Consider the following 26,830-nt stretch of genomic DNA (forward strand, 5'->3'; position numbering starts at 1 on the left):
GAAAATAATATATTTAGTATGATAACCTAGTCGGAAATGATAGTAGGGATTATTTTAAGCTTGACGATACTGACGATTTAAGTAGTCGCGAAGGGACTTGTAAAGAAAATAACATAAATATCATGATAATCTAATTGGAGATGATACTAGCAATTAATAAGCGTGACGACATTGATGATTCAAGTAGTAGCGAAGGAAGTTGAAGAGAAAATAATATATATCTATGCATTGTATGAGTCACATAAACGCTTCTGTAAATTAGTGTCATGGTAAAATACAGTAGAATGGCTTTGTATTAGAAAATGAATACGAGTATGCTTAGTAATTGTGAATTAAAAGAATTTTGTAAATTAAATTCAAAATTGAAAACCATACCTAAATATAATAGAATGGAAAAAAACTAGAAATAGAATGAGCTTGGCAATAGATAACTTATGCTGCTGTAGAGTGTACAATAATTGCGAAAACAGCAGAATCTGGCATAAATAATCAATTTATTCAATTCTGGATAACCAATCAATAATTTGAGAACAAGAAATTATTTAATACGGGCAAATGTGAAATTATAACCCGTTAGGAATATCTGATTTTTTTAAATTATCTGCGTAGAAAATCAGTTATATGATATATTACTTGGATACCGGTACGCTAAACCAAGTAAAAACCTATTTCCGACGTGCATATTTTCAGTATCCGTTCGACTTTTCTGTTTTGTAGCGGATGCTTCATCAAATAATGCATCGAAATGACTTGATTTGTCAGATTTCAAGATATTTATATGACTGTTGACATGGTATAATAAAGGACAGGCAAAACTATTTCTAATCATAACAAACTTATTATTGATAATGTATAAGAAAAATTTCATGGAATAGAATATTACGTTAGTTATATTATTAACAATTAGTTATCAGAATAATACGACAGACCATAACACCATGCTAATATTAATTATTAATTATTTATAGGAACACTAGTAAAGACTTTAGTTAGTACTATAAATCCACCAAAACAATAATATAGAAGTTATATTTACAGCTTATAGATGATAAAATAAGGCATATAGCTGTAGATACAATATATAACAGTAACTTGTAAACTATAGAATGATATATTCAATAGAACATTTATTATTGACAGTAATATATTCTTTAAATAAGTAATGAGTGGTAAGATGATAATTTATCCATGTTTTATTAATTGTAAAGTATACGCTTCCTTATATTACTATGCCATTGCAGTTAAGGATGAAACATCGAAACAGCCTTAAAATAATTTATACGGCATACCGGCTAGGCTCCGGGAAGAGACAAAGAGAGAAAAAGTACGTTAGTAGGTAGATAATAATGAACTTTTAATCTATGAGCATACGTATACTTGACTAAAACTATTAAAGTTATTAATGGTAAATCAGCATCTATTTGAACACCCATCAATCTGTAAGAATAGGTTAAAGATTATAAAAGAAAGTGAAAATAGCTTAGCAAGAACGATATGATTAGATTACTAGCATGATATTGTTAAAATTAACTATAATAATCAATCGCATGATAACAATAAATAGCTTTTAAGTAATTCATTCTTATAACAGTCAACAATTAAATGGATATAGAAAACATAACCCGCTTACTTTTCTAAGTCTTACAATGCATATTATTAAGGGTTCAATATCACTGTTGAACTCTAATTAGAATTATGTATTGATATAGAGGATAAGCGGATATGTGCAAGAAAGGGAGGGAGAAACAAAGTGATAAAGATATATCACAAGCAGAATAAAATAAATTAAACAGAGTAATCTCTGGCGAAAGTAATAATCGTTGAAATTCGCATATTTAATATTATACCTCAATAGCGTAATAAAACTGAACGTTTTACTAAATTGAGTTGATTTTCATTTTTATGTCATTGCCACTTAGAATGTAAGGATGAGAAAGGAAAAACCATTGCGTTGTATTATTTTCATGACATCAACACCTTAATAAAGTTTCGGCAAATCTTCTCCATCACTCTTAGAGCTTAAAGAATATAGTCTTAATGGCTAAAGATGGCAATTGTGTACTCATAGTGCATTCCATAATTCCACTAATTAATAATGAGTCACTGTTAATAATTTTTACTTATAAGGAGATGATCTTGCATTATGAATATTATGATAACGTAAAGTCACTTTCTTTTTCCCATGCCTTTACGACAGTATTAATGTGTGAATTATTAGCAAATGATGACGGTAGTATCGAAACTCGATTTAAAGTAACAGTTATTCGACAACGGAGTAATTCTATAAATCCCTCACGATAATATTTGTTGGAGATTGCATAGATTAATGGATTTAGAGTTGAATTAAGTCCTGTCAATAATTTAGTAATACGACGAATTGTAATATTTTTAAACAATCTTGGATCGTGTATTGCCATGGTGTAATAAATTTCATTCGGTAACCAACAAATTAAGAAAACAACGGCAGCTATAAAACTCATGACTGTTACTTGTTTGCGAATAAGCGCATCACGTTGAGAACTGCGAATAATAGTATTTTTGGGGGGTTCAACTCGTACCTTTTTTCGATAGCTAGAATGAAGTATTCGACGTCCAATATCTAGATAAACAACCGCAATAAGGAGACTTGGTATAAATATACGAACGACTTGGAGCGCTGTTACAACGGCTGCTTTATCGGCGGGGTTTACCCATATAAAAAATACACATTTCGTACCATTAGGACCAGCAGTTCTATCTAGGAAATTATCCATGGCAAGCCCAATATTAGCGATCCATATTATTATGATAGTGATTAACGCTTTTCTCTTCGTACAAATTTCCTTATAAGAAAACGGCATAGCAATGGCAAACCATCGATCGACACAGATAGCTAATAATGTCCATACTGAGATAAAACCTAGCATAAAAAATAGTGCATTTGACCAAATCAAGCGACAAAATAATTCAAGGCCAACATGAGGGATTGGATAATCGGGTATTGGTATAACAAAACCCGGTACAACAATCAGTAATATACCGCTCAGCATATCAGTAGCAGCTAAATTCAGAAACAGATATTCAGTAGCTTTTGCAGTTGGTGATTTCTTCTTGTAAAGGATGATGCAAAACATTGAATTGGATACAACTGAGACGACAGCTATAAGTACATAAGCTGAAGAAATAATATATTGGCCAGCATTTGATACGTTATTTTCACTTTGAGTACCATTACCTAATTCAGTAGAGTTGTTGTACGAGTATAAACTCATTATTATCTGCTATGTCTTCAATTAAAACTAGGAAGATTTCAAAAATATCATGGAAGGCAATTTATCTGATGGATCAAATCAAACAGCCATTGCGCATTTGAAATGAGAAAAAATTATTCTGCCAATACTTATTATCCTATTTTTATCGATAAGCAATAAAGTTGCAAGCATGGAAATTACCTTTTCTTTGATAGTTTTATTTCTGATAACCTTAATTTTATTAACTTTTTACCTAGACAAAGATCAGTCGTCAATGAACTGTCTCTAGAAAAGCGATCCTACATAATCCTGCATAATCGATAAGAAATTAATATGGATGTAAGTTCAGATATCTAATTATATTTACGTGAATTATCATCTATTCACTTCTTTATTTCCCGATTGCCTAATCATATAAATATATTAATAAAATATTGTATTAATATGATCAATTAAATATCGACTACGTCAGATATAAATAAATTATACATGTTTCTGATATTAAAATATTAAAACTAAAAGTACAATTTTATACTGATCGCTCTTATATTGTTGCCGCTATATGATTATTATTAATAATATAATTAGTAAGCGTAAATATAATTTTTACTAATAATTTTCAACGAAAACCTTCATGATGTGTCATAAGGTAGACTATCGTTAGTTTTTTAAGTTACAAAGATATTTTTATTAACAAGTAGTTCGCTAAGAATTAAGAATTAATTGTGCCTTAATTTACCTATCTACAGTCGTAATAAATATTTAAAATAAAGTATTAGTAAATAGTAGCTGACATGATGATGAAATAACGCATCTAAACTATTTGTTCGTTCGTAGTAGCAATCGATCAATCGTAAACGTGTATGTCAATTAACCATCCATCATAAAAGTATTTTGTAGAAATATTATTTTTTCTGACATCCTTTTTCTTTTTAGCTTCCTCCCACTTACAGATTCATTGATATTTAAAAATAGTTTTAGATTTGTATTTAACATTAGTTATTTTATATATCTTCTTTGTGCATTTTTGAAAAAAAATTAAAGATTGAATAAACTGTGTATTGATAGGTTAAATTATCATAAACGTTAAAAGGATTTTTTAAAATGTATGTTGCATTATTATTCAATGGTAATATTAATATCTATAGTTCGAGCATATAATTTTGGGTTACTTAGTATATAAATAAAAGATAAGTCGAAATTGCTTAATACATAATTGAATATTTTATTATGATTCAAAGTAATATTATGATGCAAAAAATGTTTTATTGGATCAATTCAATTAAAAATTTTATAATAGTTGCAGAATATTTACTTTACGAGGATAATTGTCGTTTAATAAAACTATACTAAGCTAGAAATTTTATTAACCGTTTTGTTCCTGCTAATATAACAGCAACATTTGAAGTTGTTAAATCATACAAAGTGTATATTATTCGAAAGCTTAGAAATAACAGAAATCAACAATAATCTGTCCATCGCATCCATTACTATGGTGTATAAGAATTAGCTAATAAGTTGATAAACAACAGAGTTGAGAATAGATCGAAGCTAACTTTTCCATTAAAGTAAATCTACCAACTAGATACCAAGATATCAAGTAGTAAATGCATACAGCTAGAAAATATACGTATACCATTTAATGATCGAACTTTAAAATTTTACCAAAATTATGTATGTTAGCTTATCCTAAAATAGCTTCGTGAAAAGGATAACGTAAAACAAATCTCTAAATTACTTAAGTCTCCTGGATTCAGTATCCTTTAACTATCAGGCAAGAATTTAGACACCTTTACTTCTACGTTAAATGACTAGAGAATTCCTATTTTATTCAGCTATTTGCCGAGCTTAATTATTCTTCAGCAGCAGCTATCATAAATAAGTCATCGTAAGGCTATGAAGTTTAGTTCATATTGAATACCTAAATTAATGCAGAAAATATTCATAATCGTAGACATGTACAGAATGATTCTATATAATTAAGCTACAGTATGTCCATTCACAGAATTAATTATGGTATCATCTATATGTGAATATCTTCAGAATATTAATCTCAAGCGTTACAAGACATAGCACTTTCATTAATTTAGCATCAGATAATATATAAGGACCCTTACTACAGTACTGCATAATTTACTATAATAAAATAATAACAACCGTGATTCTTACTGTTATCACCATATGTAAATGTTAATTCACTAAATTTAGTTATTTAACTCTTTACGGTAGCTCACGGCTGCAAAAATTGAATTAAAACTTGTAATTTTAAATATTTCATTCTAAAGAGCAAATTGAATACCGTTTCAAATTTGAAGCTTTGTTTTTAAAAATTAGTAAAGTAGATACAGTATATGCAGAAGCGATATTATTAGGGTAAGTACTAACTTTATATTACTTTACGGTATTTAATTATTGCTCTACGATGGAATAAAATTTATCTGATAACTGCAGCATAATTATCATTAAGTAACTCTGCTTGCAATGAGCTGACACCTATCTATTTTTTATGCAAATTAATATGGATAATAGAATATTCTGTTACATTATTCAATTACAACAAATTAATTTTACAAAGCGAAAGTAAAGTTTAGCTCGTTCTTAAAAAGCTATGGGTCTTATAGTTGAAACAGAGAAATAATGAGCTTTGGCTTTCTAGGAATAGGAGATTGTGATTAATTACGAGTTAAACGACAGATAAGATGACGCGAAAAGAATAACTGCCTACAGTCGGAGCCTTTCATTTTTTCAATGCAAGCCTAACTCTTGCAGCGCGCTCTGTAACCGATATCAACTGTCGCCGCAATAGACCAAAAATGCTTGATTTAAGACCCATAACTTATATTTATTAGATTACGCTTCATTAAGTTGTTTGCCTAAAGATATAGCTTATTAGAATAAAAATCTATAATGTGTTCATAGATCATAAATTATATAAGCCAGATGTATCGCTGCGATATCTTAATTAATGATCACAAAATTTAATAGCATTTTTTAATTTTGATAATTAAAAAAATTAATAAAATTATATTTCGTTAAAAACCTTTAATAGACTGTAATCTCCACAAATTAGATTCTAACGCATCACCGTCTATTAGTCTAGTCCTCAACCGTTGCACTATATTGAAGTAGAAGAAGAATATTACAGATGTTTTAACCATGTAGTTTATATTATACTGGTCGACTTGTATGTTCGTATTAGAAATGTGCACTCTGTATTTTTGACTCATGTACTGTACGTATTATAATCAACTGAAATTAAGCATATCTTCATCAATCTATACTCACTGACCAATAATAATTAGTTCAATCGATTTTTCGCTTTGATGGTAACTTCTGAAACTATAAATTTTAGATAGCAGAACGAACTAAGTATTACAGAATGTTAGTAAATACGGTGTAATATACCAAAATTGAAAATAGTAGGATGCCTTTTATACTTATACGCATAGAATTATCCCTTGATAGCAATAAGTCTAGTGAAATATTAATTAATCGAATAGAAAATATCGCAGCGCTTTATGATGAAAAGGAATCATGCCTAATACTCACAACTTAACAAAATAAAATTTCACATTGTAATACGAGAGCTCATGGCGAAATATGTCCATAAGGAATAAGTACCAAGTCTATTACTCTGTGAGTGAATTAAAATTTATATTAGTAGACAAAACAAGTCAAGATAACATCAGATCAGGCTAAAATGCAAGTAAATTGAAAAACAGCTTAAATCATTCAACATTAAATACATAAATAGAATTAAGAGATAATACATCAAATGCAGCTACAGTAGGTTAGCAACGGTAGATTAAAAATTAAGAATAAGCATGGTAATATTACAATCATAGCATGGTTAAATATGCTGTCTTTAGAGGCTGAATGATTATTATATTATTTGCCTTAAAGTAATAAAAAATATGGCTTAGAAAATCATCTTATAAAGGAAATATTGATACCCGTATTATTAGTCTCAACGCTGGGCATTGATTCATGTTAAGCTGGTTAATCGAAGCTTAAGCAACGAAAGTGTCTGGTTTATTTGTAACACTAATTCTTTAAAGGATTATATTCGCAATGTTACAGTATAATTTTCGGTTACCAATGCCAATATATTAAAGGAACGAAATTCATAATTGGTAACTTTGCTACCTTCACAGACTTTGAAGTATAAAATTGTTGAACTACTTTAGACTGCTAGCTCATTTTGGTATGATTTGATGCTCTGTTCATTAATTGGCTTTCATTACAGGTTATAATATCTTGGCTAAGATGACTCCAGTTAGGCGAAGCACTGAATACCGGAAAATTAACAATCCATTATATTTAAAAATAGTTATGAGCCCTTTTCATCGATTTTTCCAAAATCTACTGTTTTAGTTAACTATAACTACACAAATATTTTATTACTCTTTAACAAGCATGATCATACAGTGTGATCTGCTTATAATCAATCCCGTGGATTTCAGTCGCCAACTATTAAGCTTAATGAGTTTTTGGCTAGAGATGTAGATTTACTGCCTAACTAGCATTACAATCCTTACCTTTATAATAGATTTAATATTATGAGGCTTTTAGCTGCTAATATTACAGATTTTATCCTTAATTTTCAACTAATTATAAAAATAATTCTATATTGGTGAATATCAACCTTTTGATGTCTGTATTTACTGTACTGAGATCGAAGAAAGGTAAATTTGACATTTCCTTGCGTTAACAGTCAATTATTAGAATAGCTAAAGCATATTATGCACTAACCTACGATTTACGCTTTAATTTTTATCATTAGATTTACGAGTATATTATGTCATGAAGAGACTTCTATGTAGCTAATTCTATTATAAAGAGGAGAATTCTAATAATACGTTTGTGACAAATATTAATTGAGAGATAAATTTCCAGTTACATATATGACCAATGCTAGTTCGATCAGGAGATAAAATCCAAGAAATTGGCATTAAAAGTTGGCTTTATATATAGCTTTGATTTATCTTTACTACAGATTGAATTATAACTTAAAAAAATTTCAAACGGCTTTCTGATTGATTAATAAAATCAAATAAAGACATTAAGTATCGATGAAATTGTCTATTTCCAATAGAAAATAAGAAAATAAACACCATTCCCAAATGATAGTACTCAACTTTACCAAGTGACGACGTTAATCACAAAGATGGCTATAGAAATAATTCCTGGCCATTGTAGGTTATTTATAAAACTAACTAAAAATGCTTTTCCTAATTAACTATATCTCAGTAATCAGATAACCAAGTTGAGGCAATCGAATAAGCAAAATTAATAATAATAACTATAAGTGTAGATACAGACACCGTGAGTAATAATCAAGAAAATGGTAATAAAATTCACTCATAAATAAAACAAGCGATGATCTAACTACAAACGAATTGAAAAGACTTCCCAAATTAAATTAAATATTGATTGGAATGACTGAACCTGTAAGGTAATGTGATGAAAAGAATGGAAAAAAATCATTCTTCGAGAAAGACTTTTAGATAAATCGAGATAGCAAAATCTCTGACCAGAAACTGTATTATTCAATATTGAATAATCGACTACATCGATGAGGAAATGATTTTGGTAAGCATGATGTGACAATCAACAAGAAATGTCAAATTTCTAAAATTAGCTACGGACGTAATGAAAATCGTAGGATATATTACTAAAAATTCTATGGCAAATAAAAATCAAGTTATGGTACTTAAACTTAACAACAGATACTATTAAATAGCTATTTAATACGTGTTGAAAATTTCTTCAAATATACGAATAGAATGAAAGGAAGGATATTATCAAACCAGAGTGCACGACATTGATGTGATGTTAGGCAGAAAAATTTTCTACAATTTTATTTAATATCATACTCACTATTAAGAATAATTATCAGGATACTATTATAGATTTTAGCTGGTGCTATAGATGAAATAGAGTAAGTGTCTAAACCTTTTATCACTTCATGTTGGGGATCGAAGGTATATAAGTTTATTACGAATTAGCAAATAGTATACGGGTGAATTCTTATTTACGTTATCAATCCATTCTTGATTTAAAAAATTATCAATCGCTAATAAAAATTCTTGTTTAAATCAAGAAACTGGTACCTATAATACATTTTGAATAAGCTATTAAGTAAACTAGCCGTAAGAGTTGAGGATTATAATATATAATATACAGGTCATTGATTTCCTGAGTACTGACACTGCATAGAATCCGATTGTTACAGTGTTACACACTGTAATATCGAGATTAGAGCAGAAATATCTACGTTAAGATAATTTTATTGGTTTACCGTTATGTAATTGTAACTTACTTATGGTATATTGTAGATTATCATGAAAATGTTCCATAATAGAACATATTGTAATCTGACTATTTTGCGTTAGTCATTAGATTTCTATGTTCGTAAATACTGCTATCTCCATTAGGTACCAGTACATAAATTAGCTTTTGATTCATTAGAAGATTTCAACTTTAATATTACTAACTAGGATGTCTAACTATTGCAAAAAGAGTATATAAATGCAGTATATCGTATAATAAAGAGAGTTCTTAAGATTAGTGTTTAACGCAAAATACGAGGGGTCCAAGTCTTTGTGTTGTCTGCTAGTATAGGAAAAGTGTTCCTGATAGGGTAGGTATTACTCACTGATATGTGGTTCAGGGAATCGACTTATTGATCGTAAATTACGTTATCTTGTTCCAAAGCTATTTTGTAATAACGATTTAATTGATGCTACCTATCAGTTGCCTTCGTAAAATTTTGATCGATACCATATACATATATTTATTTCTATTACAACGTTGAAATGAATTCTTTATTATTTGTATGTTAGCAAATCAACCAGTTTAATTATCAATTCTTTTCCTATAGGTCAAAACACACTTAAATAGAGAATGCCATATTATGCGATGAGAAATATGGCGTGACGATTATTTGCTGAAAGGAACTATTTATTACAGTATCAAGTCGAATGGAATATTTCTATTGAAATCTAGAGTAAAAAATATTCCATAAATAGATAAGTTGTAATAATATAATTGCAATTAATCTTTATCTTTCTTGATAATATGTACCTATACTATGCATTTTAAAGTTGATTCATATATAGAGAGAGAGAGAACGAGAGAGAATTTAATACATCGAGTGTGATTAACTTGGGAAATATAATTAAGTAAATCAGAGTTAAATTGACAAAATGATTAAATCAATATCCGCTAGAACACGTACCAATCTTTAGAAGTCCATTAAAGATTAGTGAAGAAAATTAAATTAGTCTCCGCTATAATTGTACTGTTACACTATTCATAATCGTAATAATAATAATAATAGATTAACAATAAAATCATTTTTAAGTTGTTTATGCACATGGAAGTCTTTAAATTAACTGAGCCATCGTAAACGTAAATTAATTTTGCCTTTATAAGTCTGTGCGGCTTATTTTTAAGGGTCGAATAAAAATTTTTAATTCCATCCGATATTAGGATAGATATATGACCGAATTGAAGAATCTCATTAAAAAATAATGAGGATTACAGTTAACCCACTCTTTACCACGGGTTCAAACCATGACGGAAACTTATGAGTCTTTCTCGATTCATATCTTTTCCTCTTATTGATGCAAAGGATATGAGGTAGGTGAAATCAAATCGATTAATATATTCATCAATAACTGAATAATAACTAACCAGCATGATCTTTTTAGTCATGCATAGTGGCTATAGGATCTATTTTCTATAGTAAAGAACGTCAACGATATAATAGAGTCAACCAAAAAATCTATTTTATTATCAGACTTATTTATTGTTCAAGTACTTGTAGCCGGATAATCCTATTCTATATACCTATACCATTTCCTTAAGGAATTGCTCCTTCATTCAAATAGTTTAACCACATAAGTGTTATTCGTAAAGGATGATGAAGTTCTTTTCTTCTTAAGAGCTTGACAGCGGAATAATTCCAGAAATCCTTGACGATAGTATTTATTAGAGACGGCATAGATTAATGGATTAAGCATTGAATTAAGTGCCATGAGTATTTTAGTAATACGCCGTGCAGTATGATTGGTCTGCCATTGTGGCTCATATAATGTTACGGTATAAAAAATTTCATTAGGTAACCAACAAACTAAGAAAGTTATTGCGGCTATACAACTCATGATTGTTACTTGCTTGCGAATAGTAATATCACGTTTGCAATAATGAACGTGATTGCCACTACTACTGTTATTTCTTTCACGATGACTTGAGTAAAGTAATCGCCACCCTATATTAGCATAAATAGCAACAATTATTAAACTAGGTATAAAGATACGAATCACTTCCAGTACAGTGACTAAAATTTTCTTATCCTTTCCTTTAAAAAAGTAAGTTCTTACGCAATAAGAACCATTGGGACTAGCAGTTAAATTTAAGGCATTATCCGTTGCTAAGCCAATATTAGCAAACCATATGATTAAAATAACCATCAATGCTCGCTTTTTAGTACAAAACTCTTTATAATAAAACGGTCTAGCAATAGCATACCAACGATCGATACATATAGCTAGTAGTGTCCATACAGAGACAAAACCTAACATAAAGAAAAAGCTATTGGAGGAGACCAAACGACAGAATAACTCAAGTCCAAAATGAGGATATGGAAAAATAGGCTTGGGTATCACAAAACCAGGTAAAATGATCATCAATAGACCTGCCATCATGTCGGCAATAGCCAAATTTAAGAATAGATATTCTGCTGCTTTAGTGGTTGATGATTTCTTCATATATATAACGATACAAAACATGAGATTGCTAATAACTGAGAAGATAGCTATAAGGGCAAAAATGGAAGATATAACATAACTGCCAATACTGAGCTCGTTAATACTACCTTGAGAATTATTATCATTCGATTCGGAATTATTGATTGAATCCATTAAATCCGTTATAGTCTTCAAAATTGAATAACACAGAAGGTAATGAAGCCAATGGATCGAAATATTACTTTTTGTCTATTTAAACTAAAAAATACTTGAAATGATATTTCTTGAGAGGGAAAGACAAATGTGCTAGCTTGAAAAAAGACTCTTTTGAAATTTGTTTATTACTAACACGTCGAACTTCGTTAACCTTCTGTCAAATAAATTGTAAGGGATTTTTTTCAATAATGAGATGCAATTCAATTTTGAGCAATCAATACGATTAATATCGTTCAGTTAGCATATCATTATAGATTTATATAATTTATGAAATTTCAACTGTCTATTTGCTAATTTCTATACTGTATGAATACGTTAGTAAGACATAGTAGCAACAGTAATATATTCTATTGTAGATTAACCGCGTCATAGCTAAATAATGGAAATTTCTTATAGTTAAAGCATTAATCTACTATAAATTACTATTGTTGCATTGATGACTATTATCAAGACTATATGACATAACAACGATGACATCAACAATCATAATTACAATTCTCATTGAAAAAATCAAATAATAGCTTACATAATATTCCATATACGGTGGCTGACCATCATTATATTCAAAGTCTGGACTTTATTACCATTTGGATATTCAATAAATTGGCACCAATTGTGCATTTATTCAATCTATCTACAATACTATGTCGTGAAACTATACATGATAATTGAACTGCATGGAAAATTATTTATTATATTTAATCTCTTTTCTCTTTCTAACTTGTTCCTCATAGACATGTGTTGGTATTCGATAAACAGGAGTTTTAATTTAATTCTACGAGTATTTCTCAATTATTGACCTTGTCATCTATATTGCTTTCAAGGAAATTATCCGTGTAAGAAACCGTTTACACAGTATGAATATATTATAGATATTAAAGGAAAATTTTATTGTTCAATTATGCATCGTCTTCCAACAATTATATTTAAGATTACAAGCGGTACTTAGAGACACGTTATACATAAGATATATGTAAACAAATTATTACTTAAAAAATTGCTTACTCGTAAATAATAGTATTTGTATGCTGATATTTTGCCGGTAATAATTCGTTTTGATTACTACAATCTTTTAATCAAATTTATAGTAATTGTATTACTGAAAATACGATATAGGAAATTGTAAAATTGTAATGTACTTCTGTGATATATACCAATCACGAAATTCCAAATTTTAGAAAAATAAGGGCTTTATTCAATCTTATACAAAGATTAACTACACATAGCTCTACTCTAGCCGAATACTACTACTAAAGACTTCTACAACGAACTAACAGAATAATCTAAAGTTGCATGCTTTTATACTTTTCGTAGCATTCGCAGCTACAATCCGCATAGCAACCTTTTACCTTATTTTACACATAGTTAACTTATTCTTAGTAAGACTATTCTACTGCGGACCATCATTAATCCAATATGGATACGACTACGGTACTTACGTAGACATCATTCACACCAGCCAAAGTACAATGAATTAACCATATCCTAATATATGATTTACAGTTCTATTTTTACCTATAGCCTTATTAGTAACTCAACAGCTTACTGTATATAGTCATCTGTACTCTAACATAGAGTCCATACCACTACAGTCTATAGTTATAGCTACCAGATATCTCTTAGGATAAACATCTACCGTACATTATACTAAACATGGCTAACTGTCCACAATCACAATGCTAAGTTACATTACAACTTCGCTTATTTCAAATATTTGATATAAACAATGCATCCTAACTGAATTCAACAGTCGCACTTAAAATTTAGGGAGGAAATAGTATTGTTGGAAATACGATATAGGAAATTGCAAAATTGCAATGTACTTCGCTTATTTCAAATATTTGACATTAAGTAGCGAAAATAATGTCATTCCAAACTCTAAGTCATACTCTATATTTATGTTAATATATGATATAACTAATGAAACTATTAAACAGTGGCATTACTCTCTCACCGTATATTAGGTTCATTACAGTTGACTAACAGAAACAATTGATTGATAATCTTAATACATTTTTATTAAATTTGCATATTGTCAGACTGGATGACAAATGGTTGTACACTTTATTAGAATTATTATTTACAATCTATACATTTCGTTACCCTAACTTCATCAATCATCTACGCATTCAAAATTGAAGTTATCGATTTCGGCAATAATCCGTATTCTTACTTATGATTAAAATAAATCGATACGAATATCATAATGCGATATCTTAGCCCTTAACTCTTGGCATTATATCGAAATGGAAACGAATCGTAGCCTATGTTTCAAATTAAGGTTCTAGACTATACTGACTCTCTATTTGCATTGAGATAAGGTAAAAATGAAAATTTGCTTGCCGAATTAATTAAATAATTTACACAAGTTAAATGCATCTTCATTAATATGTATTGTCACCAATTTCCATATATTCTCGTCACAAAAATTAATCGGAGAAATTTCTGTGGTCTTCTTTATCTTGATAAACTTATCGAGATCAGTATTCCAAAATAACTATTAACTTCTTACTCAAGTTTTAGGGCAGAAACAAGTATAGACTGTCTCCTTGGCCTAAATGATAAATTATCGAACTCATTTTATTACTTCGTATATTAAGCTTAAATACTATTTCGATGTTCTTCCGCAAGATTATTTGCGCAAACCATGAAGTAACAGTGGAATCATCCGAGGCCGATAATATATTACTTTATTCAAATTTAAATTTCAACTGTTACTCCATAGAGCTAATAAATACATATGTTATATCATAAGCATGCGCTCTAATATCGGTAAAATTGGTATTAATCAATTTCTAAAATTATTTATCAGTCATATAACTTAATGAAAGTTTAACGCAAAAATTAAAATTATGTCTAGTGTAATCTGAACGGCTTATTTTTTATATTTATATACAATCGAGTGTATAAGCTGGTATTTAACCTTGATGACAAGCTATGTCTACTGTAAAACAACCAATGCAATAAATCTAGTTATCCCAGTGATCTAACATAGTTTTCTATCAAGTGATTTTGTGTATATTGACAACAAGCTTAAGAATAACAACATTTAGATGCAAATATGCCAAACGATAAGAAAATTCAGAAGGGAATATCGAAATAAATTAAAAACAGTAGGGCTATCGTTAATATCTATTCACGTAGAACCATTATCGTATGTTAAAGTTACATTTGTAAAATATTAATTACAGGAACAGAAAATATTAGATGATGCTGTCGTGTGAGTAATCATAAAGGAATTTTCGATAAATACAATGTGTAGAATGAATTTTAAGTTGTATTGCAACAGATATGATAAAATATTACTAAGGAAGCGTAGCAGGGTAACTGATCTGTAATGGTTTAAAACCGTTATTATTTATAGATCTGTCAAGATGCGGTTAAATATAGGCTAACTGAAAAGGTAACTTAAAAATTTTCAAAAACAGTTGCGCCAAATAAGAATTTCGGAGGCAATAATCTTGATAATTGATGGCTAGATTAGCAGAGCAAATTAAAATATTCTCAGAAGAAGTATATTGAAATTATACTATGATCAAATATTCAGAGATTAGAGACGAAATGATTGCAACATTGCTTATACTGGACAAAAAATAAGGACAAAAATTTTAAAACAATTCTAGATAAAATAGAGCATGCAAATTGAGAATTTTGCTATTCATTGGAAAATTTAAGATTAATAAATTATAGTAGTGAAAAGCGCTAGCACTAGATAGAATAAAGTAGCTAATGAAATATGGTAGAATGCTGCTATGCTGATTGTAGCTGCGAATGCTACGGAGAGTATAAAAGCGGGAGGCATTAAATTATCTGATTGTTCTTTCTAGAAGTCTTTCAGTAGTTGTATTCGGCTAGAGTAGAGTTGGGCGTAGCTAGTCTTTTGTTATATTTAATACAGTTCTAATTTTCTACAACTTTGGAATTTTAGTGATTGGATTTTATCATAAGCATATTTAATAGCTCATAGCCATAATCTGTAATTAAATACTCTATTGTGTGTTCGAGTACAGATGAACATATGCGGTAGAATGTTCAGCCAATTGTTACAAATCTCCTTTTTAACTAGAAACCGGGTCTTAAACACTATCTTCACTAGTACTCGTGTTCCCAACTAACTTAGGGACCTATCGTAGTTGAACTAACTCTCAGCTACACAAATAAGCTACTAATGAGTAATAGGTTTAAATACTTCACTTTATTTACGTTGATCTTAGTCGTAAAATGTACTAAAGAAAAACGTAAGAATATTCTTAGCAAAAATAGTCAAAAGATCCTGCAAGTGACGAAATGGAACTGAGCAGCTAGGCTAGTGCTCGGTTTTTTATAGTCTTGGCCAACGCCGATGGTGCATTTGTGAATATTCTTGACATAGCGACTTACACTGTACAGTATACATATCCTAGTATACACTTAAGGTGTTATCAATTAACGTTTACTGACTAAGCGTGTTAGCTCCGACACGTCAACAATATTGAACTTTCTGATACCTTGGCAATAACAAGTACTTATTAATAAACATTAATATCTAATAAGCTACTGGAGCAAACAATAATTTAAATGAGATATTTTAATTAACATAGCAATTAATATTTCGGAGCATGGCTCCTTAACACCAATATTTAGACTTAGGGTACAACGAAAATAGTCATAGACTGTAATGAAAGATTCTACAGTATGTTAGAGTACAGATGATCATATACCTTTACATTCAATAAATTTCGATAAACGTTCAATTATACGAAAACAAACAACTACTAACAAATTTAAAGCTTGTTTCTTTCAAAGTAGTCTCCATAGGCCTTTAAACAGGACTGCCATCTTGCTGGCCAGTTTTCGTGTGCTTTGTAATATTCATCCTTACCAACAGATTTAACTTCTTTTGTTGCCTAAGCTTAAATTTCTTCAAATATCTTTCCTTTTAAGCTTTACTTCATTTTCGGAAACAGAAAATAATCTATTAGACTATCTTGGGAAGTACTAAATAACAAGATAAATTGTCTAATAATAATAAATTAAAATTTATCATTTCTTATTGAATACAACAGTATAATAAGTATTGAGTCGCTATTGATGCTAGAGTTAAAAGTATATATGTAACACAAATTTTTAGGATATGGTTAGTTCATCTTATTTTGGTTGGAGGAATAATGTCGACGTCAATACTGTCGCTGTTATCAATTAGATTATATTGTAGTATTCCGCTGTAAAGTGCTGTTACTAATAATCAATATAGACATAGCATAAACACTATAAAAATCGAATTACGTTCTAATTTTTTACAAATTTAGAATTATTTCGATCGATTATATCACAAAAGTTTACTGCATTCAACATTAGCTGTAACTACTTATCTTATGATATCTGAATATAGAATTTTACTGATCTAGCTTTACATCGACTCCATAGATTCTATCTATACTCGTATACTTATAGCCTCTTCAAATGTCAAATATATCTAATATTTACTCTTTCAGGTTACTTTTGCTAATTATAACGTTTAGTAAGTAAAATGCTTATCTTGAATTGAGGAGCACTAATGGAAGTAGGGTACAGTCTTATCAAATTGATATTTTCTATTACATTAATCACTCGAAAGAGAAAAGAAGGCTTGCAATTCTTTATAGAGAGAACCGATGTCATGAACTGAATTTTATTAAATGAAATAAGCGATAAATAGATAGTGTTATCAATAGTCGAAATATTAGAATATTAAAAATCATTATATACGTATAGGAGAAGATCAGATTTTTATCAGTATAGCCTCCTAGCACAAGAAACAACATTACTAATCAAACTCTAGTAAAACAGAATGTAATGGCTATTACCATTATTAAATAAATTAGTAGATTAATCGATAGTACAAATAGTCGTTTAGGGGGAGTATAAAACAAATCTTTTCGATAAATAAACGTATGCCTACACATTTCGTGAAGAATGGAATTAGGCAACTAATTTTTAGCCATTATCCTTTAAATCGATGTATGCTATACTAAATCACTTATCATGGAATGATATTAACTATGCCGCTGTACGATTTGTAATAAGTATTTCGATAGTATTTGAGTTTAATGTAAGAACATTCTCATCATCCACAACTACTGTTCGTAATTTATAAAAGAAAATGCAGCAATAGATCACTGGCATTCGTATTCCATTCCTAGAAACTATCTAATGATGCTCTTACGACCAGTAAATGGTACCGCAGCTATTCAAAGGAAATAAACCTATTCAAGAAAGAGGGCTTTTCAGTGGTACGTACAGTATTATTAATAACGGAAATTGGGATTAGAAAAATAAATTTAAGAATCGATAAAATTGAGCACATGTGTGCAGGTGTAAACTGTCAATTGGAACTGGATGATTAATTTTTAGATGATATATTTGCTAATGATATCTATTCGGACAACTTAATTATTTAATCATAATTAAAATGTTTTCATCTACAACAACAAAACTAGGGTAAAAGGGACCTAATAAGAATTACTTAATAACTTGTATATACTTAAAACTATAGCTTAGATGTTGACTTCCAATTTCGATAAAACTTTATGCGTAGAAGTTTATGTTTCTCTTTAATATATATTCAATATATCTGTGATATATACCAATCACGAAATTCCAAATTTTAGAAAAATAAGGGCTTTATTCAATCTTATACAAAGATTAACTACACAGCTCTACTCTAGCCGAATACTACTTCTAAAGACTTCTTGAACGAACTAACAGAATAATCTAAAGTTGTATGCTTTTGTACTTTCCATAGCATTCGCAGCTACAATCCGCATGGCAACCTTTTACCTTATTTTACACATAGTTAACTTATTCTTAGTAAGACTATTCTACTGCGGACCATCATTAATCCAATATGGATACGACTACGGTACTTACGTAGACATTATTCACACCAGCCAAAGTACAATGAATTAACCATATCCTAATATATATGATTTACAGTTCTATTTTTACCTATAGCCTTATTAGTAACTCAATAGCTTACTGTATATAGTCATCTGTACTCTAACATAGAGTCTCTACCACTACAGTCAATAGTTACAGCTACCAAATATCTCTTAGGATAAATATCTACCGTGCATTATACTACACATGGCTAACTGTCCACAATCACAATACTAAGTTACATTACAATATCGCATAATGAAAAGTTACTATGTAAGTAGTTACATGAAATAGGAAAATTTTTTAACATATTATCATGTTAATTTAAGGTCCCATAGAATGAAAAAGAATACCATTATGCGTACATAGGTGGTTCACTTTATCACATACCGAAATACTTTAATTTTCATATCCGGAATGCATTAAGACTGTAGTTTCATCGTCATTATCATCATTAGTATCACTTAAATTGCTGATACTGGTATGCAGATAGCTTGGACACAAGCCATGATAGCAATTGTATATAGTATCATGTAATTCTTGCTTAAAGTTTTCTTGATCATCATCATTCCACTTTTCATCCCATGTAAGACATTCCATTTGATCAAGATTATCAGGATAATTTCGAGGGTCATTAATTAAAATAGGTAAAATAGGAATGCCACCTGTACTAATGCAATCGTCGATAATACTTTTCACGCAAGGTATAAAATGTTGACATTTCATTTCATTTCCTTCTTCGACTTGATCTTCATGCAGTAAAACTACCATTCGAAAATGTCGAATAAATTTTAAATAAATAGTAGGATGAATATCATAAGGAGCATTGTTGAACATCGTCATGATTTGGCCATCGAAATAGCGCTTTAGCTGCGATACTATCGTTGTTGTAAGATCAACAGCAGGTTGAGTATAACAATGTCTTATAATTAAAATTTTCTCTACAATTTAAAAAAAGAGTGAAAATGAATGAATCAAGGGAAAGTTGGATCGATATTAATTTCCTAGAATTAACATATATCACTTTACAATTATGAAATATTTTATCTAACTATTTGTGAAATACGTCAATGGAATGAGATAGTATAAATTCTTAATATAAGAATATCGATCTATTGCTTCTGTTTCAGATCAATGTTTTCTGCAGCATTAGCGGTATCTGTTACGGTTTACTAGATGATCTTTATTGTAGTTTGAAACTGTTTTATTAACTTTCATAATCTTGAGATTATTTCCAAAATTAGAAATCAGAATTGACAAATCACACAACAATATAACAAACTTACCTTTATCGGTTTTAATTTTTGTTGCCATCATTACTTTCGTAAAATAGGAGAGCTTAGTGCGCCGATCAGGTATAAAGACAACAATCAGGACAACAATCGAAACTAAACCCGTTGAGCTTCCAAAGGTGATAATTAAAATGATCTTTATCGTACCTGAATAACAGACAAGAAGGAGTAATTGGTATCTATATTAAAAGAGAGGCATGAATGAGGCAATAATGATTTAACGTAGGATCCATGTCGGGCTATCAATCGTCTGCCCATACTATTACAACGATTGATTTAGTCAAGCGAAAGTCCTATATAATCGATTTAAAATAACGCTTTCTAGCTACTTGAAAATTTCAATTCTATTTCATGATAACACTAATCTATCGCTAAATATATAAGATTAGCGCTCTCTAGCCAAAACGAACGACAGTTAACTATGGATTTAAGATTATTACTCGAATGGATCGATCAAGTTACTTTTACGGGTAATCAAAATCATGGTGGATCGGTGGCTAAAATATTGAACTTCCTCTCAATAAATTGTTCATTGGCAATTATGATTAAATAGTTCAACGGATGAGATGAACTTACTGTAGCTCGGGATTTAACTTAAGCTGTTCCATCGCTTGGACAGTATTTTATACTGCACAATATTTGTTCGAGAGCATGCCTTAATACGACATATTGCTATATGCAATATTAGTTCTAGCCTGTGATATCTTCAATGTCTTTAAATTACTATTGTAGTTAACTTTAAATTCGACATTACCTGAACGAATTATGTTATAAACTCATTACTACTGGAGTTCAAATAGATAAAGAGACTGTAATCTAAAATTTGATTGACTGTTCTTGGTTGGCTGGTAAAAAGTAATGAATCTAATTAACGCCTGAAATTAGCATTTCCTCACAGTAATGGATTATAAGGATTATCAATAAAGTCAAAACAACGACCGCCATGACTGGCAATAGATGATAAACAATTTCATTAAAGCATGAATGCGATAGTCGTAGGAACTGAAGTTATTCTTAGCATCAAAGTGAATTCGGTGAATAACAATCATAGTGATCATGTTCATGTTCTTACTTGATGATTTAACAGTCCAGCTTTGATGGCCCGGCACAGTTTTACATGGATTAACTGATTGACATGAAATATTTCCAAGATCTTCACCCTCCGTTCGATAGATTGTCAAAGTGCTAACTGTGGTAGTATCATTAATGACCTTTGTCCTTTGAAATCGGAAAGGATAAGGAAGACATTGAGTTTGATTACATTTCGTCCATTGGATTTGAGGCCTTGGATTTCCTCTAGCGAAGCAAGAAAATGTAACAGAAGAATCCTTCTCTTTATCCTTTCGAGCGCTAAGAATTATACCGCTGTTAATACATTCTAGAATAGAAAAGAAGTATTCCCATCGAATTAATACTTGTGCAAGGATAGTCTTACAGTTTAATCAAGTTAGAGCATAGTAAAGTAGCTTAATAGCACCAATCGGTGCAGAAGAGCCAATGATACTGGAGAATAACACAATTATTTGCGATTAGAAGCTGGATTTGTATAGAACTTAGCTATCACCATCAAGTAGTGACTGATAAAGACAAAAATCATCTTGACTAATGGTCATCCAATCTTATTGAACATGTGCATATTCAAAATTGGTTAGGTGAAATTGGGAAATGAAAAGCCCAACATCAAAGTGATCAAGAATCGATTATCATTAAAGTAGATTAAGACGATGATCACAGAAGGCACAAATAAATGATTTCGATACTGTTTTTATCCTCATCAAGTAGTAGCTGAAGTATTGGCTGATAAAGACACAAAATCATCATAAGTTAGGATCATCCATTTCTATTGAGCACGTATTTAAGATTGGAAGGGTGAAATGGAAAATAAAAGCTCAAAAAATCAAAACGCTTACGAATCGAATTTTGACTGAGCTATCAAAATTAGAAGCAAACCTTACCTTGTGCTTGCAAATTGATAGATGCTTTCATTCCTTGAATACACTGACAATGCACGCCATAGTATTCAAATTGGTATTCTCCAAGATCATCCACGGTCACATTTTGAATTCTCAAAGTGATATTGCGCTGACAGCAACCTAGATACGGCTTTGAACTAGAATTAGAGCACGGCCAACTTGAATTAGGGCATGCAAAATTTGAACTAATCTTGGTATTGGTTCCATCGTTGATGATGATATTTTTTCTTTTAAAATAAAAGCTTGCTTGGTAGGTGCAGTCCACTCCACATTGACATCCTTGGTATTGCATGGTAAACGTTATATCGTAAGGTAAACCGAAATATGCCAATTGATGAGGTTGAGCCGGTAATAATAGTTTGCAGACATTATCTTTATTATAAAAAAAGCAAAAGTTGATCTTAGCCAAGCCATGATTCGACTAATCCTTGGTGCTACTTGATAATAAGTCATGCCAAATGTAGGTTAATTTTTAGACAGTAATCTCAATAAGATGAAATAATTGAAACTATTCTATCCGATTTCTATCTTTATTTATGTTAAATTTAAGATAAGTCTATGTACTATCGTGGAATTATGAAAGATATTTTCCCTAAATGTAATAAACTGTAAATAATATCTATCCCGAAATTAACTAGAACCCAATGCAATTATTTTGCGTGATTGGAAGTCTAAATTAAACACTTGGTTCTATTTGATGATGAATCATTTTAAATGTAAGCTAGTCTTTATATATTGATCTCAAAAAGATGAAATAATTAAAGCTCTTCTATCTGATTTCTATCTGTACTTATGCTTTAAAACTAAAACTAGTCTATGTACCATCATAGAAATATTGTCAAAGAAATTTTCATTAAATGCAGAAACAGAAAATAATGGCGATCCTGAAAATTAACTCTAACCCAATCCAATCATGTTACATGATCGAAAGTGCAAATTTAAATACATCATCTAGTTCAAATTAACTTGTTAGAGAAATATTTTTCTATTATAAAAGATAGAGTAATTTTCTGATGTAATTTTTGAAACTAAGAGACAGCCTTCACTGAATGAAATGATTCAATTTATTTCTAACAAATGAATAAAATTCCCATCAATCGTAGTCAATATAAGCATTCTTACCTGAAATTTGACTGGTTGCTGTAGTTAGGCGTCGATTTCACAAATATAAAAAATAATCAAAATCGTTCATTTATTCACATGATTAAATTTAGAAATAAAAACTCTACTGGAGTTATCGCTGGTAGCTATTCCAATAGGAGCGATACGAAAAAATAGAGAGAAAAATAATTCGTCCATTATGGCAATATTACAAAGAACTCAAGTAATTTTTGGTTATACCTATCTTAATTAGCTATTTATTGAGTCATTCTACTCTAGAAATTCAATAGAAATCAGTAATAATAATATTGATATAAATCTCACTCGACTAGATACAGTTCTATACAAAAAATACTGGAAGCAATGCATTTGCTCAAGATTTCACTAATTCCATAACTAGCGATTTTAGCCCTCGTTATAAATTTGTGTATTCTATTTCTTTACTACCATTTCACTTTGGTACAGCCTTTACTATACGAAGTTAAAATATAAGCTAATTGAAAATAATAGCTTAAAGTATTTATATATCCTTTAGATGACTATGATCTATTTACTTCAATCCGTCTTTAGTCGTCTATTTTCTACTACTTAGAAAACTTGAAATGGACTGCATGCTTTACAAGTCGAAATTCAATCACGAACACTTTGTTTTTGGAATACTTTGTTCGTAATGTGACCAAAAGAATGGCAATGATGATATTAAACATTTTTTACATAGAAAATATTTGTAGTAAATCTTCGCTCTTTTAGTCCAGTACAATTTTTGAGTATGATGAAGAGATGCAAAGGTAATAATAAGATCAGTTATCTAGATCGGAATTGTAACCTTTATTTACACTAACTATCAGCCAAATAACTTGTTGTATAAGATTAATTTCTATTTTGATCATTGAGAATTCCGTGATTAGATTTAGATGAGAGCAAGATCTCATAAAATCAGCCTTACCTAATGTAGATACTGATGGTCGTTGAACATTCCAAATTTTACGACTTAATAAACTTTGACATAAATTGACAGATCGGCAGGAGATATTTCCAATTTGGTTCGGATTATTTCGATCGATTTTCAGAGTAGCGACTACGGTGGTTTCATTAATTATCTGGATATTTTGACTTGGGAATAGATGAGAACGACATTGACCATGATGACATTTTGCCCATTGGACTGACGGCCTAGGAATTCCTTTTGCGGTACACTTGATGGTAGTAGATAAATCAGTATCATTACCCATTCGATCTGATTGCACAATACCTAAATTAATGCATTCTATTAGAAAAGAGAAGCATTTGCTCTTCAGTTTGTTCATTTATATGCATGCAATATCTTGAATAGTAGTGATGTAATCAAAACGGTATCTAGTGAAAGATCAGACGAAAGAAATATGAAAAAATGATATATCAGAACCAATTGAAATGTACTTAAATTGTACCCTTTAATTCTAATTAATAAACACTCTCATCTTAGTAATCTCTAACTACTATATACTTATGTCATAAATTACAAATTGCACTCATAGATTTCTATTTTAAAATCGGAAAACTATTTTAAGCCAGCTAAGTTGATGAGATATATGCTAGTTACAATTGAAATACAGTTAAATTGGCTTCTTAAATTGCGACTAATAAATACTGTCATTTTAGTAATCTCTAATTACTATCTATTGGAGTAATAATAAATACTACGCTCACAGATCTCTATTTTTAAATCTGAAACTATTCTAAGCCTACTTAGTCGACGAAATACATGCTGGCTACTTCCTTCCTGAATTCAATTGAAATGGAATTAAAATTGTGCTCTTAGATTGTAATTGATAAATGCTCCTATTTTAGCATTTTCGAACTACTATATACTTGTGCCATTAATTAAAAATTTCATTTATAGATTTCTATTTTTATATCCGAAACTATTTTAAGCCTGCTCACTGGATAAGATTCATGCTAGTTACGTCCTTCCTGAAATCTCCGATTATCTATGATTATTACAAACTTTTACAGCTGATTAAAAACACTTGTATATGTCTTCATTCTGAAAGCCTAAACGGGCTGTCAACAAAAAATAGACAAGAAGCACACTAGCATACGTCTACTTTTATAGGTAACACTACAACATATTTTGTAAACAGTAGTAAGTAAATACCTAGTATCTACTTTTAACACAACTGTCATAAATTGTTATAAAAAATCGGCTAAAGTATCTGATTTCGAATCTCTGCAATTCTTGTCAACTTTAAAGTTGGCAAGAATACATCGCTAGTCTAGTACCTCCACTTTTTATAGGCAAGAAAATTCAGCAGCTGCATTAGCAATTATGCTTATAGACTTCTACCCTAACCGATAAATCAATTATCAACTTGTTTCATGGATGAGAATGTGCTAAACTACTTTAATCCTGGCCATCAAACTTAAAATTTTCTCCAACTTGCAGAAAATGTTAGGCAAGTAATCAAACTTGCGACTTGTAGCCTATCTTTTTTAACACTGTACTATGAAATTTGCCTTTCTAAAGAAAAGGTCAGACTAAAATGGGCATGATCTACAGTAATCAATAGACTGATATAGTTAAAACTATTTCGGTTTAAACAGATTGCACGGTAAGACATTACCCAAACATACACGGTTGCAAAATACTGTATTTTTAATCATCGCCATACAAAATAGTTGTACCTTTAGCTTGTAAATTGACAATCGCTTGCTTATACCATGAGCATCCACACGAATGACCAGCAAATCGGAAATCATATTTCCCTACAGTCTGCTTTGACATCTTTCTAATCCTTAACGTAATATTATACAGGCAGCATCGCGAATATGCTGTTGAGCAGGACAAACCACGACTAACGATTGTGTTATTCTGACTATCGGCTACTTTATTATTTCGTAGGAAGCAAAATAACGCTGGTACCATGCACAGATCATCGCAACTAAATCCACTAAATTTCATGGTAAACGTAAGATCATAGGGAAAACCATAATAAGCGGATTGATGTGGTTGGTAAGGTTGCAGTTGACAATATTCGCCATTATCTGCAAGAAATGATTCATTTAAGATATGTAAAAGAGCGATGAAAATAGAATAGAAATGACCTAAAGATTGTAAAGATATCATATAGAATGACAAGGCTATCATATAGTAGCTATGTTGTATAAGCTAAATCAGTATTGAATTACAGCTAGTGTTGCTATTTCTACTTCAAGATTTGATACCATCAAAGTCTACGATACTTGAAAATTTAAATATACCTGATGGTGATCCATTTAAAGATCTCGTCGATTGTATGGCCGTTGGCAATCTACAGCGGGCTAAGTAGTTCGAAGATAGAATGTTAGTCAGTAGAGATTATAAGATAGAACTTGGTATCCATTCGATA

The 26,830-nt window shown here is 30.2% G+C and overlaps 3 protein-coding genes across 3 annotated transcripts; all 3 read right to left on the reverse strand.

Annotated features, from left to right (window-relative positions):
- Positions 1–2,150: 2,150 nt before the first annotated feature.
- On the reverse strand, positions 2,151–3,251 carry TRIADDRAFT_53317 (uncharacterized protein; the record flags this gene model as incomplete). Its single annotated transcript, XM_002109883.1, has 1 exon — positions 2,151–3,251. One exon carries the CDS (start codon positions 3,249–3,251, stop codon positions 2,151–2,153), a length of 1,101 nt encoding a protein of 366 aa, XP_002109919.1.
- A 7,862-nt stretch (positions 3,252–11,113) lies between these two features.
- TRIADDRAFT_53318 (uncharacterized protein) lies at positions 11,114–12,157 on the reverse strand (the record flags this gene model as incomplete). The annotated part of the gene is made up of 1 exon (XM_002109884.1): positions 11,114–12,157. The coding sequence occupies one exon, from the start codon at positions 12,155–12,157 to the stop codon at positions 11,114–11,116; it is 1,044 nt and encodes a 347-aa protein (XP_002109920.1).
- A 7,338-nt stretch (positions 12,158–19,495) lies between these two features.
- Positions 19,496–24,694, reverse strand: TRIADDRAFT_53319 (uncharacterized protein; the record flags this gene model as incomplete). The annotated part of the gene is made up of 5 exons (XM_002109885.1): positions 19,496–20,037; positions 20,383–20,535; positions 21,461–21,766; positions 22,344–22,733; positions 24,409–24,694. The coding sequence occupies 5 exons, from the start codon at positions 24,692–24,694 to the stop codon at positions 19,496–19,498; spliced, it is 1,677 nt and encodes a 558-aa protein (XP_002109921.1).
- Between the last annotated feature and the right edge of the window lie 2,136 nt (positions 24,695–26,830).

The sequence above is a fragment of the Trichoplax adhaerens genome, genomic scaffold (genome assembly GCF_000150275.1).
Source record: "Trichoplax adhaerens TRIADscaffold_2 genomic scaffold, whole genome shotgun sequence".
NCBI classification, from domain to species: domain Eukaryota; kingdom Metazoa; phylum Placozoa; class Uniplacotomia; order Trichoplacea; family Trichoplacidae; genus Trichoplax; species Trichoplax adhaerens.